The sequence below is a fragment of the Arabidopsis lyrata genome (assembly GCF_000004255.2).
Source record: "Arabidopsis lyrata subsp. lyrata unplaced genomic scaffold ARALYscaffold_6, whole genome shotgun sequence".
NCBI lineage: Eukaryota > Viridiplantae > Streptophyta > Magnoliopsida > Brassicales > Brassicaceae > Arabidopsis > Arabidopsis lyrata.
In genome coordinates this window covers 17535559-17551617 of record NW_003302550.1, presented here as the reverse complement: position 1 = coordinate 17551617, position 16059 = coordinate 17535559, and the positions used below count along the sequence as shown (strand labels likewise).

General features: G+C 32.3%; 2 protein-coding genes and 1 long non-coding RNA gene across 5 annotated transcripts; 1 reads left to right on the top strand and 2 right to left on the bottom strand.

Annotated features, from left to right (window-relative positions):
* Positions 1–227: 227 nt before the first annotated feature.
* Positions 228–3541, bottom strand: LOC9308421 (protein EI24 homolog). 2 transcript variants are annotated; one of them, XM_002872306.2, is made up of 11 exons: positions 3335–3541; positions 3174–3239; positions 2495–2636; positions 2264–2316; positions 1862–1996; positions 1705–1768; positions 1522–1607; positions 1337–1419; positions 1180–1256; positions 985–1100; positions 228–720 (listed from the first exon to the last, which is right to left on the bottom strand). In XM_002872306.2, exons 1-11 carry the CDS (start codon positions 3424–3426, stop codon positions 672–674), a joined length of 963 nt encoding a protein of 320 aa, XP_002872352.1. In that variant the 5' UTR covers positions 3427–3541; the 3' UTR covers positions 228–671. The 2 variants fall into 2 exon arrangements, with proteins under 2 accessions (XP_002872352.1, XP_020879149.1); XM_021023490.1 differs by lacking the exons at positions 3174–3239; positions 3335–3541 and adding an exon at positions 2866–2901.
* Positions 3542–9685: 6144 nt separating this feature from the next.
* LOC110227135 lies at positions 9686–11106 on the top strand. 2 transcript variants are annotated; one of them, XR_002330930.1, is made up of 4 exons: positions 9686–9780; positions 10456–10535; positions 10623–10921; positions 11015–11106. It is a non-coding gene; the product is annotated as an uncharacterized LOC110227135 (long non-coding RNA). The 2 variants fall into 2 exon arrangements; XR_002330929.1 differs by having other exon boundaries at positions 10456–10921.
* Positions 11107–13295: 2189 nt separating this feature from the next.
* On the bottom strand, positions 13296–15234 carry LOC110227134. Its single transcript, XM_021020467.1, is given in 2 exon segments — positions 13296–14179; positions 14181–15234. Coding segments are annotated over 2 exon segments (687 nt in total). The 5' UTR covers positions 14462–15234; the 3' UTR covers positions 13296–13773.
* Between the last annotated feature and the right edge of the window lie 825 nt (positions 15235–16059).

The window sequence follows — 16059 nt, the reverse complement described above, 5'->3', positions numbered from 1 at the left end:
TTTCATGCCCCCAGTTTCATTAAAAAGAACCTCCACATTCTGCTCATGAAATAGAGATTTATCTTCAACAATTTCTGGTGGAAGCTTAAATAACCGTTGTAGTTCATTTGTGAGATTCATGCTTTTATGCTGAGACTTTTGGCTTGGTGATGTGCCAGAGAAGGGATTTATGCTGATCTCTTGTAAACGTCTTTGTGTCAGAGCTTGAGAACAATTGATCCTCTTGATTACTAGCAATTACAGTCTTTGTATTTGTTGGATCTTATCTAATTGAATATGAAGTTCTGGGTTTCATATCGGAGTAGTTAAAACTTATCACTTAACCTACACATATGACCGGAGAACACTTTATAGCTTAGATGAACAAGTAAAATGACTAAAACACTAAATACGGATTCTATTATTTTACAATCAAACACTTCTTGTAATATGAGTCTGGCTTTCTTCATGTCTGTTGCTTTGGAGTTTGCAGCAGCATGTCGGCCATGAGCGTGCGTGTCAGATGACCATACCTCAAAGCCGCACGGAAATTGCTGAAGCACAAGTCTGTACTTGACATATCACCAAGAAGACGGTATCGACTATCAACACAAATGCAAATAATCTTCTGACTAGCCTCGAAGACTGAGAGATGCAGCGATAATGTTTCAACTTCAGCCTGTCTTTTCAAGTTAAATCTCGTGCGGGGACTCCAACCGGAAGATAGACAACGCCAACATCCTTGAATAGCAAAGGCAGTTATTTGTAACTTAAGCTTAGAGACTTAGAGTTTCAGCCAATGAATAAACAAAACACACTAATAAAATCATTATCGCAAGTACTGGTTATATCCTCATGGAAACACAACTAACATTTTTAATGCAGTGAATAATGAGGATTGTTTCTTTACGAATTTGAATTTACTAGTACATGCTTTTATGAGACCAGTAGAGATTTTAGATACGAAGCTTTAACATCATGAGATTGAGAGAGAAATTGGCTTACGAGAGAGTGTCAGCTACATAGAATATTGGAAGCCTCCCTAAACCTGCACATTTCCACGTTCTTCTCGGGGCCCCAATCGATTTTTCAGGTCCTGATCCTGTAGCAGTTAAAACAAACTGCATACATTCTGTTAACACTGGTTCTGTTAAGATACAGTATACAAGACAGTGAAAAAGGGAAGAAAAAATCGTTTACCAATGGAAACAAGATGGCCATAAGCGCTCCGCTCACAAGCGGCGAGAGAAAGAAAATGGCCAACACGCAGGGGCTTCCTGAAAACCAAACAAAAGCCAGCATTTAGTTTCTCCTTATATCAATGTCGCCAATGGACCAATAATGTAGAAAAGATTACCAAAACCAGTAAAGAATGCCCAGTTAGATTCAAAGAAGTCTAGCCTTTTCTCCAGAGGAATCCCAGAGAAGTTCCATTTATATCTGCAATGAGAACCTGGAACTGGTGAGTTTTCAAAGTCTAACTAACTTCATTTCCTGGCACCATCAACTAGGCTCAAGTATATGATAGAGATGACAACTTACTCGTAACAATAATAGGCATACATCCATGAAAGAAGTAAGAAATTCAGTATCTTCCCGATGTATGGTATAACACCAACAACATAAACCTGCTTTGTTCAGCCCATTAGCTTATCACATCTGTTATCATAGCCGAATAAGAAAACGTATAAATTCAATGGAGATTTACAAAGAGAAACCATTTACCTCTAGAAAAAAAAATGTCAGGAGAAGTATCGAATACACCTGCTCTCCTATACCGATCATCACCCTGAAAAGAATCCATGGCAAAAGGAAATTGGTTAGCACCTACAAACAGTTTCGTTCTTTTTGGTTTTGAAGTAGTGACATGGTAGACCAGTACCCTCCAAGACCAGAAGGCCTTTCAGAATTTGCCGAGTTCAGTGACGCCGGAGCTTCACCTTCTCTTAATGCTTCTGCTGAGCTTATGTCAGATTTTTCAATTGCCTCGAACCCATGTTTTGCAATATCATTATACCTGAAAATTAAATGGTCCCCATAACCTCAATGTTCGCGGAACATAAAAAAGATGGAGACAAGAACTGCAAACCTAACATAATGGAAAAGAATATAAACTTGTTTTCGATTGGCAATTCTCAGCTTGTGAAGGTCCAGAGGTACAAGATTTTTTCAACTACTAATTATACTATGTGAGTTGAGTGATATTCAAGGATTTTGTCACAATTCTGAGAAGTAGAATAAGGAAACAAAAGGCATAACTAAAGAAAAGATGCAAGAAGGCTACCAGATGTTACTCAAGATGAAGCTGAGCATGTACAGAGGATAGAACCAAAAAACCTGTAGCCATAATAAGAGCATTCTTTCTAAGTCAGATAACGGAAAAAAGGATATACACTTCTGAAGACTGATGATCAAAACAAAAGACAAAAAGGAAAATACAAAATCCTCCAACAAGAAGGCTCTTTAAACCTCAAACACACAATAGACTACCTAAATCTCTATGTGGGATACTTACGTAAAAGAGCTGCAAAAGTCCACCACGTAGAAAGGCATAAAATCCACCATACGAACAAAATTCTTGAGAAGTGAGGGGAGAGCACTGATCAGGTAATATCCACTGAAGGGCTGGATCTATAAACCACTTAAACACACCTAAACTGCACCAATCTCGAAAATAAAAACCAAAAGTAAGCTAAAAGTAGACTTGATAGAACCTATTCATACAAATCTCTCTGCTTTAATTTAAATCTCATCCCAAAATCAATACTTATTCTCTGGATCATAAACTATCAGAAAGTCTTCGTTTTTGAAGCGAAATCGAGTCACTTGTATGCAATCAAGCAACCAAAACAACGGCAAAATAGACCATAAAGATGAAATTTTTACCTTCCTAAGAATATCAAACCACTCAAAAGAAAACACTGCCATGTTCGTAATAGAAGTTTTCTTGAGTTAAAAGTATCGAATTGAGCGAATTCAATTCATAACAAGCCCTCTGCTTTAATCAAGTCTCAAACTTTCTATAGTAGATTTGACCCAATTGCAAATTAATCTACCTCATACTAAAATCCAATCTTCTTCTCTGAATCACAAGTCAATCATAACGTCGTTTTTTCCAAGCGCAATAGGATCACTTATATGCAATCAAACAAAAGAAAGGCAAAGTAGAGAGACCATAAAGATGAAATTTTTACCTTCCTAAGAAAATCAAACCATTCAAAAGAAAACACTGCCCAGTTCGTAATAGGAGCTTTCTCGACCTATACCACCAAATCAAAACCAAACGACTTTAAGATTAGTATGAAATTAAGTTTCTCAATGATCATCAGGACACGAATCACTTTGAGAGAGGGACCTATGACAGAGAATGACAACACGGTGAAGAGAACAAGCTTCTCGGAAACCCTCAAGCCATAGTGACAACACCTGCTTCGATTTTGATCTCATCTGGTCAAATCAAAGGCTTCGCGGTTTCAATTGTTGACAACGGAAGTGATTGAGAGAAGAAGACGTTGAATCAGACAAGCAACAATAAATTAGGTTTTTTTAAGAAGGTGGCTTTAATCAAATCAAATTTTTGTTTCTGTTTTTTTTTATAACTTGATTATTTTTGTTACAATATATTTGATTAAGAAATTTTTTTTTTTATAATCTTATGTAGATTGTATTTGATTTGTAATAAAGCTAGATTTTACTCTATGGTACATTACGGTCCATTTTTTTGTAACTAAAAAGTTTAAATTTTAAGTTGTACTTGTTTTGTTAATATTGTTTGTTTTGTTTAGTGTGTTTAAAATTGTACAATTGTGTTTTGATTGTTAATTCTAGGATTTCACCATGGTATACCGTCCCGTATTAATATCGATCCAAATCCATGCCATCATATAACCCCGTATTATAAAATTAAACATCATTTTGTGATTTTACTTTGTAATAAAATTTTATTTAAAAGATATATAATTCAAGTTAATTTAAAATTGCTTTTAAATGGTTCACATAACGATTACTATGTGATTTTGGGTCACACCGAAATAATCGGATCGGAGAAAATCTATAGATCCAATTTGAAACTATGTTTTAGTTATATTGATAGTAAATATTAGTAAAAGTTTAAGTAAAACCAATTTTTAGTGACGACATGAACGTACAAATTTATTTATTTTTAAATTTAAGTAAAGATGTTGAGAGATTTGGTAGTTTCTTTATACTTGTACCAAAATCGTAACCATAATTTTGTTTCGAATTCTTAGATTTCTACAGAAATAAAAATAAATATGGTTATAATTATTAATTTTTGAAAATATAGAATCCGTCCAAAAAAAAAGGATTTTAAGTATTGGTAACATTAACATATACCCAAAAGAGGATATCCATTCTTTTTTGAAAATATCCATTCTTTTTGAAAATATCCATTTTTTTTTTGTTCAACGATTATTAGTCAAAGATCAATGATTATTAGGCAATAAATGTGTGTTTTTTTTTCTGGATAAAACAAGATTTAATATCACTAAATCGTGTAAGTTTAGATACTAATGGTGCTTTACATTTTAGTAAAATAAAATAAATACTAATGGTGCATTACATTTTATTATCACTTGTCTGTTATATAGTCAACTTGCTTTACAATTTAGCATACTAAATAGACCATTAGTTTGCTGGATTTATGAAATAAAAAATATTTGTTTGATTTTAAGCTTAAGCATGGACGTAGCATGGCTTACATTTTAATATCAGATAATTAATACAGATTTATTATTTGTTATGCATATATAGAAAAAATGTAAGGATGTGGTATATTAAGTTTAGAAAAAATGTAAGATTTGTTATGTTTACTAAAATTAGAAGGTATCCTATGTTACATTTAATTGTTTTTGCTAGTATAGAGATAATAAAAGTTGTCTTGTATAGATTGTGTTTTTTTTTTTTAATTTTTAATTAGAAATTCGTTTTTTGATTAGTGGGAATGTGGGATATATGTATGTATGAGATTAATGACAAATTATGTAAATAGTCTAATGAAAGATGGGTAATTATTTAAATTGGAGCCAAATCATTGTGAGAGCGACACATCAGCGTGACAATCTTGTAAATAACACATCATGGTAAGGTTTATTTTTAGAGTGTTTCTCTATTAATATATAGGGGATATATATATATATATATATATATATTTAGAGATATTTTTGAAATAAATATTAGAGTTGGAATGTATTTACAAAAAAATGTCATTGGTGGGTCAGATCAAAATTAAATATTTCAACAAATTTAAAAGTTTGTATACCGTTTAATTCATTGTTTTAGTTGAAATATTTAATTTTATCAGCTATAATAAATATGAAACTTTTAAGAAGTTTTAAATACTATAAAAGATATATTCAAATAAAAAAAAATTATAATATTATGAAATTTGAACATATAAAAAATGAAAATAACACGAGACGAATTATATTGCAGGACGGGGTTATATGACATGGTGAGTTTGAATCAACATTAATAGAAATTTAAAATATCATTAACACGCAGCTCAATACGGGTTAAATTTTCATTTTGTTATTTTAACACCACCAATATTAGACATATCGAATCATGCTGATTTAGTTAAGATTGTATAAAACAAAAATTGTTTTGTGGTATGCTTTTACTTAATGGCAATTTTAAACTATAAAATATAAATGTCTTAAAAATGATACAATTTGCAAAATTTTATATATAATACTTAATCATAAAATTTTAAAAATTACAAATTTTGAAAAAAAATTCGTCCCGCGATGTACCGGGGATCACTCTCTAGTTAGATGTGTTTTTATAAACAACATTCTAAAATATAATAGTTCAGCGCGGGATAATAAATAATTATGGTGTTATTAGGAAAAGAACATGTGTTTTTTAATCAACAAATAACAAATTATAAAGTTAGCTATTTTTTATATATATTTAAAATGTAGATTATTGTTTAAAACGGATTTTTTGGCTGATAAGCTAAAAGAATTACATGAGTTACAAAATAGAGAAACCCAAATCGAAACCCTAGCAAAACAAGATATGCAAAAAGCAGTACAGTGGAGACGCAGCCCTCGCCTTCCAGATCTGATGCTAACCAAGACGGTTTCTTTGCAGACAAGACCTCGACAAGAAGTCATTGGCTGGAGCTAGCAAAACCCGCCGAGAACAAGCCGAACCAAGATCTCGATAACAAGTCACAACAGTAGATGATGGATTTCGACTCAAACAAGCCATCAATCACCGAGATCCAGTCAAAGATCACCCGCGATTAGCCATCTAGGATCCGGCCAAGGCAGATCTGGATACAAACCATCCCTCACACCACCGGAGAAGATAGTCGCTCACAACCACTTCACCCACCCTCCTACCCAGCAACTTGCGATGAAGACCTTTAAATGGAAAAAGCAGAGAAAAAACGAGAGTAGATCTAGATCTAGTTTTTAGGAGAGAGAACAGAGGTTTTTCAGAGAGAAAGATTGTCACTGTTTTTCTTAATCGTATTCTGCACCGAACCAAGTTAATGCGATTGAAAAGTGAAACATAGTAACTGTTTTCTTCCTTAACCCCCATCTTCTCCGGTTGTTTAAGGGTCGGCTGTTGGCGGTTCCTGTTTCTTCGCTTTGATTTTACTTGGCTTTCTCTTTTAAACTAAGTTAAGTGTTTCTTTTTGTTCTGGATTTCGAATTCTGAATTTCTTCTTCTCTTTTGTAAAGAAAAATCAATTATGTTTGGATTCAAAGCGTCTCTATTCAACATCCATGGCAAACGATATACAATTTCTGACGGCTATGCTGTATTTATTCCGGCATATTATCCCATTATATAAATGTTAGAATTTAGAATTGTGTTAGTTTCTGGTGGTCATCCTGATCGGTTGATGGCTTTCTGATGTTTGAAACAAATCTTTACAAATTTGTTGTGGAAACGGCGACTGCCTTGGAAACCGCCATGGAATCAAATCATAAAGACCTTTCATTTCTGGTCGTTGAAGAACGTTAACAAGAGAATCGAGATCAGGGTTCTATCATGGGTGATATTTACAACCAAAACAATGTCATCACCTAACTCAGTAGATGGAAATGTTTGCATGTTTTGCGATGTAACTGATGGATCGCCACCAATTGATATTCAGAAAACGTATTGGAGTTTCATAAAAGAGATGATAGCCAAACAAGAATATCAAATTAGACTAAAGACGAAGACGGTCAAGGAAAATAACAGATTTATCAATATGTTAGCGTGTAAGCCTTACCTAAGAAAGGAAGCAACGTGTAATTTCAGTTTTTCAATTATTTCGTTTAACTTAAGTATTATTAGTTGTATGGATTGTAGAACTTTATGTGTATGCTCATTAATATATTTGTAATCTCTCATTAAGCTTAATAAAGAAGACGTTTTAAAAAAAAACTAATTAAATGGTTATAAAATATTAAATAAATGTAAATTTTGTCAAAAAAATCAAATAATATGAAACAAACTAAAACATCTTATAAAAAATAAAAAATGGAGTATTGTGTTAAAAATAAATGGAGTATTATTTAAGATTATAAAATTATTGGATGAATTTGCTATATATTCAAAAGATTGGAGGACAATCTCAATAATACCATTATTACGTGACTGATACACGTCTCAAAAACATGAAACACACGGGAACAAAAGGCTCAAAGGCTTGTTGTGAATGAATGAAGATGATTGTATCCAGTTCGTGATTCAATCCAAAATCACAATAACATATGCTTGTTTTGTTCCTCACAAAAAGCCAAATTTCACATGAATCTTAAGTGAATGAATCCACAAAATAGAAAGGACTTCATAAAGAGAACAAATCGAAAGGCATATAAAGCATTTGAAGCAAAAACAAAAGTTCTTAGATTGATAAAAGCATGAACTAAAAGTACAAAGTTATTGAATTTATGTAGACTCAGAAATAAGACCTCCAACGATCAGTAATATACCAAAAGAGATCACAATATAAGCAAAACTCAATCTAGCCGTTACACTTTATTGGAGATGGTTTGTGACTGATGGTTGCAAAATGTGTGATCTCTTTAGGTCCTTTAGGGTGCAATGGACGTCTAAGGTCAATTGAGATGATTGGTAGATCTATGTAATATGTCCATATTTTGAAATATGGCATTGCATGAAGAAATATTACAAGAATTAATGTGGTTTTATATTACCAAAGTGCACTTAAAACCGAAACCCATCCAAAAATTAAAAATATTGGTTTGGTCTAGTTTGGGTGCCTTGGTTCGATTATTTATTCTCTATAACTAGGTATTCAATTGGTTGGTTGGAGCCGTGTTCTAAAAAGCAAGTGAAGTTGTTGCTAGATAAACTCAATTTCAGGAGAATTGAGCTTACGCCATGTCTAAATTTTTGCTAAGATATCTTACCATTTACGCACAAACAATTAACTAAAAGTTGATTATATGAATTTTTTGGAATATTAATAATAATTATATAAATTTATGTAAATGATTAAAAAATTATCTTAAAGATACGAATATAATGCTTCCACTCATATTGGTTAAGGATTTAAAAGCTTCTATACCAGGTCGAACATTCGAATCCTAGATAATACAATTTCTTGCAGTCTACCGGTGCAAAACTTATCGGAGGTTCTAAAGTACTACAGCGAGAGCCGTTCGTCGTGGTCTCGTGTGCTGCGGAGAGAGTCTGTCCATCGAATGTCATATATATATGTAGAACCCTTTGTCGCGAATCGCAGTATTGCGGGGAGAGCTGCATCGTGAGATCATTGGTTGTGGAAGTTGTTCATCGTAATAGCATATGTTGCAGGTAGTCTACATCATAAGAGGATTAGATCAAATATTTCTAATGATGATGTAACACATGATAAAAAAAAGAATATGAGTTCAACAATTCTAAAATGTTAATAAACATATTGATGTTCTAATTTTAGATAAATAATTAACCTAAATTAAAATTAAAAATAAAATAAAAATTAAATGCACCTAAAATCTTGAAACACACACCATCTATAATGCATAGTTTTTAATCTGTATAGGATTCTTAATTTAAAAGGATCTTATTTCAAATATGATTTGATTATGCCTTCTAATTAATTGCAAATTTGGCATGTTGTTTTATTAAGAAAATCTTGATCAAATGGAAATTTGAATTTTGTTCTATGTGATATATTATTTTCCAAAGTTATTTGTATTAAGTGGTGATTGAGCTGTTTCCATGTGTAGTAAAGAAAAAATCGTTATAGTCATGGAAAATTTTCTATAAGAAGAAGATGTGTTGTGTTTTTCAAAAGACATACAAAATTGCTGTTAAAACAGATTTTGTGATAGCTTATGTTTGGAATGGTGGCAACGGGTCAAATAATACATAATGATTATATTAAGTGGTGTGATGCAGTTAAGTGGACTTTGTTGAAGAGAACACAATGGGTATGAATGGAAGACGTTTAAATAGTGGGTCATCCTCAAAGTCGAGGAATTACAATGAATTTCAACATTCAGGCATTTTTAACGAAATTACAAAAAAAGCAGATGAAATGCAAGAGGTTCCATTATTTTTGTCTTTATGTGAGAAAAATGGATGACTCATGCTCCACTCCATACACACCAATTTAAGAGCGTTTTTACCTACAATGCACACTGTTCAAAACTTATTTATTTTAAACTACATTAAAAACTATTATTTTCTTTTCTCCAAAGTTGTATATAAATCACCTCTTGCATTTCATTTCTTCAAGCTTCATATCACGTTTCATCTTTTCAAAAAAATCATCACCTCTTTAACATATTCTCCAAGTTTCAGGTAAATATTTATTTTATGTATAGCTAAAATTATATTTATTTACATTCAATAATAAGTATAGTTTCTATATATGTTATATAAATTTATTACTATAATATATCATAGTTATTTATACAAATTTTTTACATGCAATTATAACATATTCTAAAAATAAATTAACTATATATATATATATATATATATATATATGTATTTCCTATCATTGTTTTATTTAAATATGACGAATCAATAAATGGTACTTAACCAATGATGTTATATATGTTCAATAGATTTTTATATACACATGTTATTTTATTTTATTTTGTTATTTTTTGCGATAATACACATATCTTTTATATAATTCAAATTTTACACATACGTGAATCTTTACAAATATGAAATTAAATTTGATATATGCTAAATATAAATATATATATATATACATATATATATGTATATATATAATAGCTTCATATATGGTATAATCAAAACATAGTTAGTTAATAAAAAATATCAAAATATCAGTTGTCATTTATATGAGAAAATATGATTTAAATTTGTCAAATATATCCAATATAGTTTTAAAATGAAACATTTATTGGTAAAATAACTCAATCATTTGTTATGGTTTTATTTTGTTCCATATATTCTTAAAATAGTTCATAATGAATCTAAATAATATTTTTAATATTGCAGATATGACGTCTAATCGCCGACAAAACACAAATAATATTGTGGATGCTGATACAAATTTTTCTGCTGAAACATCACAACGGGTAAATATCTCCTATTTGTTTTTCTAAATTTTAGCGTAGTTAAAGTTTAATTTAAAAATATGTTTGAATTTTAAAAAACATTTGTAGTGTGGAGACAATTTCAAATGGACTCCTAACCGAGAAAGTATATTTCTTGAATTATACGATAAAGCAATTGCCATGAATAATTACCGTTTAAAAGACCCTACACCCCTTGGTAAACAGTTTTTGGTTGAACAATTTAACGAGAAGTTCAGTGTTAATATAAACTATCGGTTCTTCAAAGAAAAGATTGATCAGTTGAAAAAAAAGTAGAAAAAGTATGTACAGCTTATGGATAACACGGGCATCACGGTTGACCCTGTCACACATCAGATAAATGCAAGTAATGGTGGAAAGATCAAGAAGTAAGTATTTATGATATTTCTAATTACATAAATATGATTAGTAAATTTTACGTACAAAAATTAATTAAATTTTTTAAAAAATTTTAATAACAGGTATGTAAGATTGTACACGCATTTCAACGGCAACCGCCACAACTTTGGGATGTGATGCAACGTTGTTTCAGATTATATAATGTGAAATCCCAGTCTCAATACTCTGTCAACCAGCGAAGAGAAGAACTTATGAATGAAGGCACAAATGATAACGAGGGTCGACTACAAAAAAACATGTTGATAGCATCACTTATTTTCTATACTTACATCGGTTATCGAATGATACAAATGAGTTACCATCACTTATATAATTGATATCAAAAGTGGCGATGCAAATTAATGCATCGGTTATAGCAACCGATAGCAATATTTCCATCAATTATAACAAATGATGCTACAATACGTCAGTTATAAGAAATGATGTAAATATTGCGACGACTACAATAACTGATGTAAATATTTACTAAATGTTTAACACAATCAAGTCAATGATAATGAACGAACTAGGACTAATTATAGCCTGAACAAGAAGGATTATAAGCATTCAAGTCTCCTGAAAATTATTCAGAGACAGTAGAGTCACTCATGTCAAACAAGTCTCTAGGCTGGACATGCACAGCAATATCCCACCCTTTCTCACATGGATCTTCTACATAGTATACAAGTTTTGCTTGAGAAGCTAAGATATATGGCTCATCTTTACCTCTATATATAACTATCGGGAGATGTGATTTTCAAGAGATTAAGTTCTGCAAGATTTTGCAAATTGACTAATAATTTACTAACTCTTTCTATAATTATGTATGTTTAACAAAGCATCCAACACACACAAACAAAACAAACGATGGTGTGAATTTGAGTTTCAAAGATATAAACTAAGAAAATGATAAATTTTCCAAGTCGTACACAGAGAATTTAAAGTTTCACAAACAATCAAGTCAAACAACACAAAGAGGAGATAATCATGCTTTTGAATTACAAATTAGAAAATGAAAACTAAGCTAGGTGTGATTTGTTTAAGAGATCAATCATAAAACGACAATCAAATATCAATGAATCTGAAAATTAAAGAGATGAAATACTAGAATTACCTTATTTAGAGTTGTACTCAGATTTCTGAAACTTGGTGATCCTCTCTGTTGCTCTTGAAAAACGCTATATCAAAATAATTTTGAGGTGAATATATATATGGACGAGTAACTGACGCTTGAGATACCTAAGAATTATGATACCACTCCCGCTTAAGGTTAGAAATTTGCGGGAATCTAAATGAAATATTTTAGGTTTTCACATATATATATATATTTATTAAGTGTTACATGAACGGTGCTGGGAGAATTCTTAGCCACGATCAGAAAATTATATATTCAATTTAATCAAAAATAAAATCAGTTGTAGATTCACCAACCCAACATCAAATATATCAAAGATAGGACATGAATTACATAAAAGAAGATAATTACATATATATTTTCTTCATAGTTTGTTCAGATCTGTGATTATAAATATTTAGTATAAGTGAAAGAGAGAGAATAACTCATCTGCCAGCAATAAGAAGCTTCTCTTTGCTCTTCATGAAATTTCCAAAGCACAAATCAAAATCATCCATAGATAGTTAATCAAATCGAAGACGGCTTCTTGCTCTATCGAAGGCATCGTGATAAAAGCGGCGGAGCTTGGAATCATCGGAAATCACCGTACTGTCAATCCAACAATGGATTACAAACAAAGGAAACAAAGAAAATTGATTTGCATCTACTTTAATATTCTTTTGGAAACAAAACTGAAGCAAAATCGAAGAAGAGCAGATGTGTAATGGCCAACGGCGAAAGAGAAGATGAACATATATGGGCTTTACTTAGATGGGCTTTGCAAGAGTCATTTTGTATTTTGTCGTTAATTTGAGTCTACTCTATTCACATGGGTAGAACATTATTCTTATTTAGTTAATGTTTTATTATATTATATTAACATGACCAAACAAGAATAATTAAGTCACATACATGCATCTGTTTTATAATTGAGGTTAAATTAGTATTACTTGTTATTGATGCAAATTTTTTTTATTAAAAATACGAAACAATTTGCAAAAGCATCAGTTAAATTACTGTTACAAATACGAATTATTAGTGTTGCTTGTTAAAAGTGATGTAAATTTAGATTATTTAGCATCAATTTCAAACAAACGTCATAAATCAGGTGCTATTTACATCACTTATTAGAAATGATGTTGAACTGCCAAATTAGTGTCACTTATTTTTAATTAATTCGAATTTGCGTCAGTTAATTTTTTGACACAATAAAACTGACGTTAATCACCCCTTTTTTTTGTAGTGGTCATATATACTCAGAAACATTTGGTGATGAAATGCCAGAAAGTCAAGTTCCAGAGACACAAGAAAACGAAGAGGTGTATACGTGAACATTGATGATGAAACATGAGTTTACACATGAATATACACGCCTGAATTCTCCATCAGTTGATCCAATCCAGATTTCGGCTTCTAGAGTAAAACAACGAAGTCATGGAAGTACCTCACAAAGATCAGCAGGAACCTCACGTGTCTCTACTGCAAGTGGTTCACGAGGAAGTCGAAGAAAGCAATCTTTTGAGAGAACGCTAACAGATACAATGACTGATTTTCGAGAGTTTCAACGCCAAAGTTTACGTCCAACTCCGTTTGACCAAGAGGATTTCGACGAGTGTGATGTAGCTGTGAAGATATTTGAAGCAATGGATCTTCCAATCAACACAAAATTTTATTGAGAATGCATTAAGGCATTTAGAGAAGACGAATTTTGGCGTAAGTATTTTATTGCTAGAGCTGACATACCTTTCGAAGATAAAGTACAATTTTTACAAGCTCTATGAGGATATACACGCGATGACGAACTTGTGGGTAAGCGTTTAAACACGAGTCATCATTTTGGGAGTTCAAGTTCTGCTTGTTTTCCTTATGGCAGTCCAATGTCTGGTGGTTTTCACTACAATAGTCCATATTCTGGTGGTAATTCGTAGGGTCAAACTTTGGGTGGTCAATGGGGTACACCACCAAATGCTCCACAATGGAGTATTCCACCAAGTGCTCCACAATGGAGTACACCACCAACTGGTCCACAATGGAGTTCATCACCAAGTGTTCAACAATGGAGCACACCACCAAATGCTCAGAAATGGAGTTCATCAGCAAATGGTCCAAAATGGAATTCACCATCAAATGCTCAATGGGGTTCATCATCAACTGCTTTGCAATGGAGTTCACCATCAAATGGTCCGCAATTGGGGTCATCACCAACTGATCGACAATGGCGTTTCACCAAATGCTTCAGAATGGAGAACACAACAACCTGCACCAAACTGGGGAACACCTGCAACTGGGCCACAATGGGGTTCATCATCAAATGGTCCAAACTGGAGTTCACCATCAAATGATCCACAATGGAGCTCACCACCAGTTGCTCCACAGTGGAGTACATTATCAATTGATCAACAATGGGGCTCATCATCAAATATTTCACATTGGGGCTCTTCACCAAACTCCTCACAATGGGTTCCTCCAGCAAATGTTCAACGTGGATTTTCACTAGAAACTCAAGATAAAATCACACCAAATATTCAACACAAAGATTATGAAGAAACACCAGTTCATAATTCTTCAACAGAGCAAATACCACGAATACGAAGAGCAGGAGGGTTATTCAACATTTGGGGAAGGAAACGAGGACCTAATTTAATTGAAACTCATCAAAATGATTCAGGATATGAAGATTAGTTTAGTAGGCATGTGTTTTATTATTAGTCATGATTTCGTGTTTTTTTTTTTAATGTCTTTTATGTATTTTGTATTATTGATTAATGCTATGATGTTTTTTTTTGATCTAAATTTCTTTATCTTGTGTTAACAAAATTTTAGGTTATTCAAATATGCCAGTTGCGATCGCGAGGAGTCCAATTTCTAAGTTACGAGGAAAGAATTAAATTATGGAATTTGGAAAACGAGCAATTTGAAGAGTTGATAATTCAACCAGCATTGAGTTACTACAATCAATATTTTCAAAGAGGACCAGTCCAAACAGATGGCGGTCTGGGATGGCACAATATTTGGCGTCGTCTACAAGAGGATGATGGTGTTTGTCTACAGTTATTACGAATGTCTCTTAGTTGTTTCAGAACATTGTGTGAAACACTACAAATAAATTATGGTTTACAACCAACATCAAATGTAAGCATTGAAGAGAGTGTGACAATGTTTCTACAGATATGTGGTCACAATGAAGTTCAAAGAGATGTTGGATTGCGATTTGGACGAAATCAAGAGACAATGAAGAAGAAACTTTTTGAGGTCCTTACAGCGACTGAGTTACTTGCCTGTGATTATATCAAGACTCCAACAAGACAAGAACTACGCTGAATTCCTGAACGATTACAACTAGATCGAAGATATTGGCCATATTTTAGTAGATTTGTTGGAGCAATGGATGGAGTTCATGTTTGCGTAAAGGTAAAACCCGAATTACAAGGAATGTATTGGGACCGACGTTGTAGAACATCATTCAACATCATGGCAATATGTGATTTGAATATGTTGTTCACATATGTTTGGAATAGAGAACCATGATCTTGTCACGATACAGCAGTTCTCACAATCGCACAAGACAGTGATTCTGAATTTCCTTTGCCTCCAACAGAAAAATATTATGTAGTTGATTATGGCTATCCAAACAATAAAGGTTTTCTTGCTCCATATAGATCTTCACGAAACAGGGTTATTCGGTATCATATGTCACAATTTGAAAATGGTCCTTGATGTGCGTGTAATTTCACTTCAAAACTTTTACCTGAAAGACCACACGTTAAACTGCAAGTGCACAGTAATCAGAGTAGTATTTTAGGATCGATCCCACAGAGAGTATAGCTACGGGTTATTGAATTCAAACAAGAAGATTTGGCTAAGACAAAACTAAACTTTGGGGTTTTGGTTTTGGGTTTCCTAATAACTAATGCAATGAAATAAGAAAGCAAATAAATGAAAGCTAAATGAACTAATGAAAGCTAAGATGATTAACGGTTTTAAAGTAATATGACTAAGGCGTTGGGCGTTCTA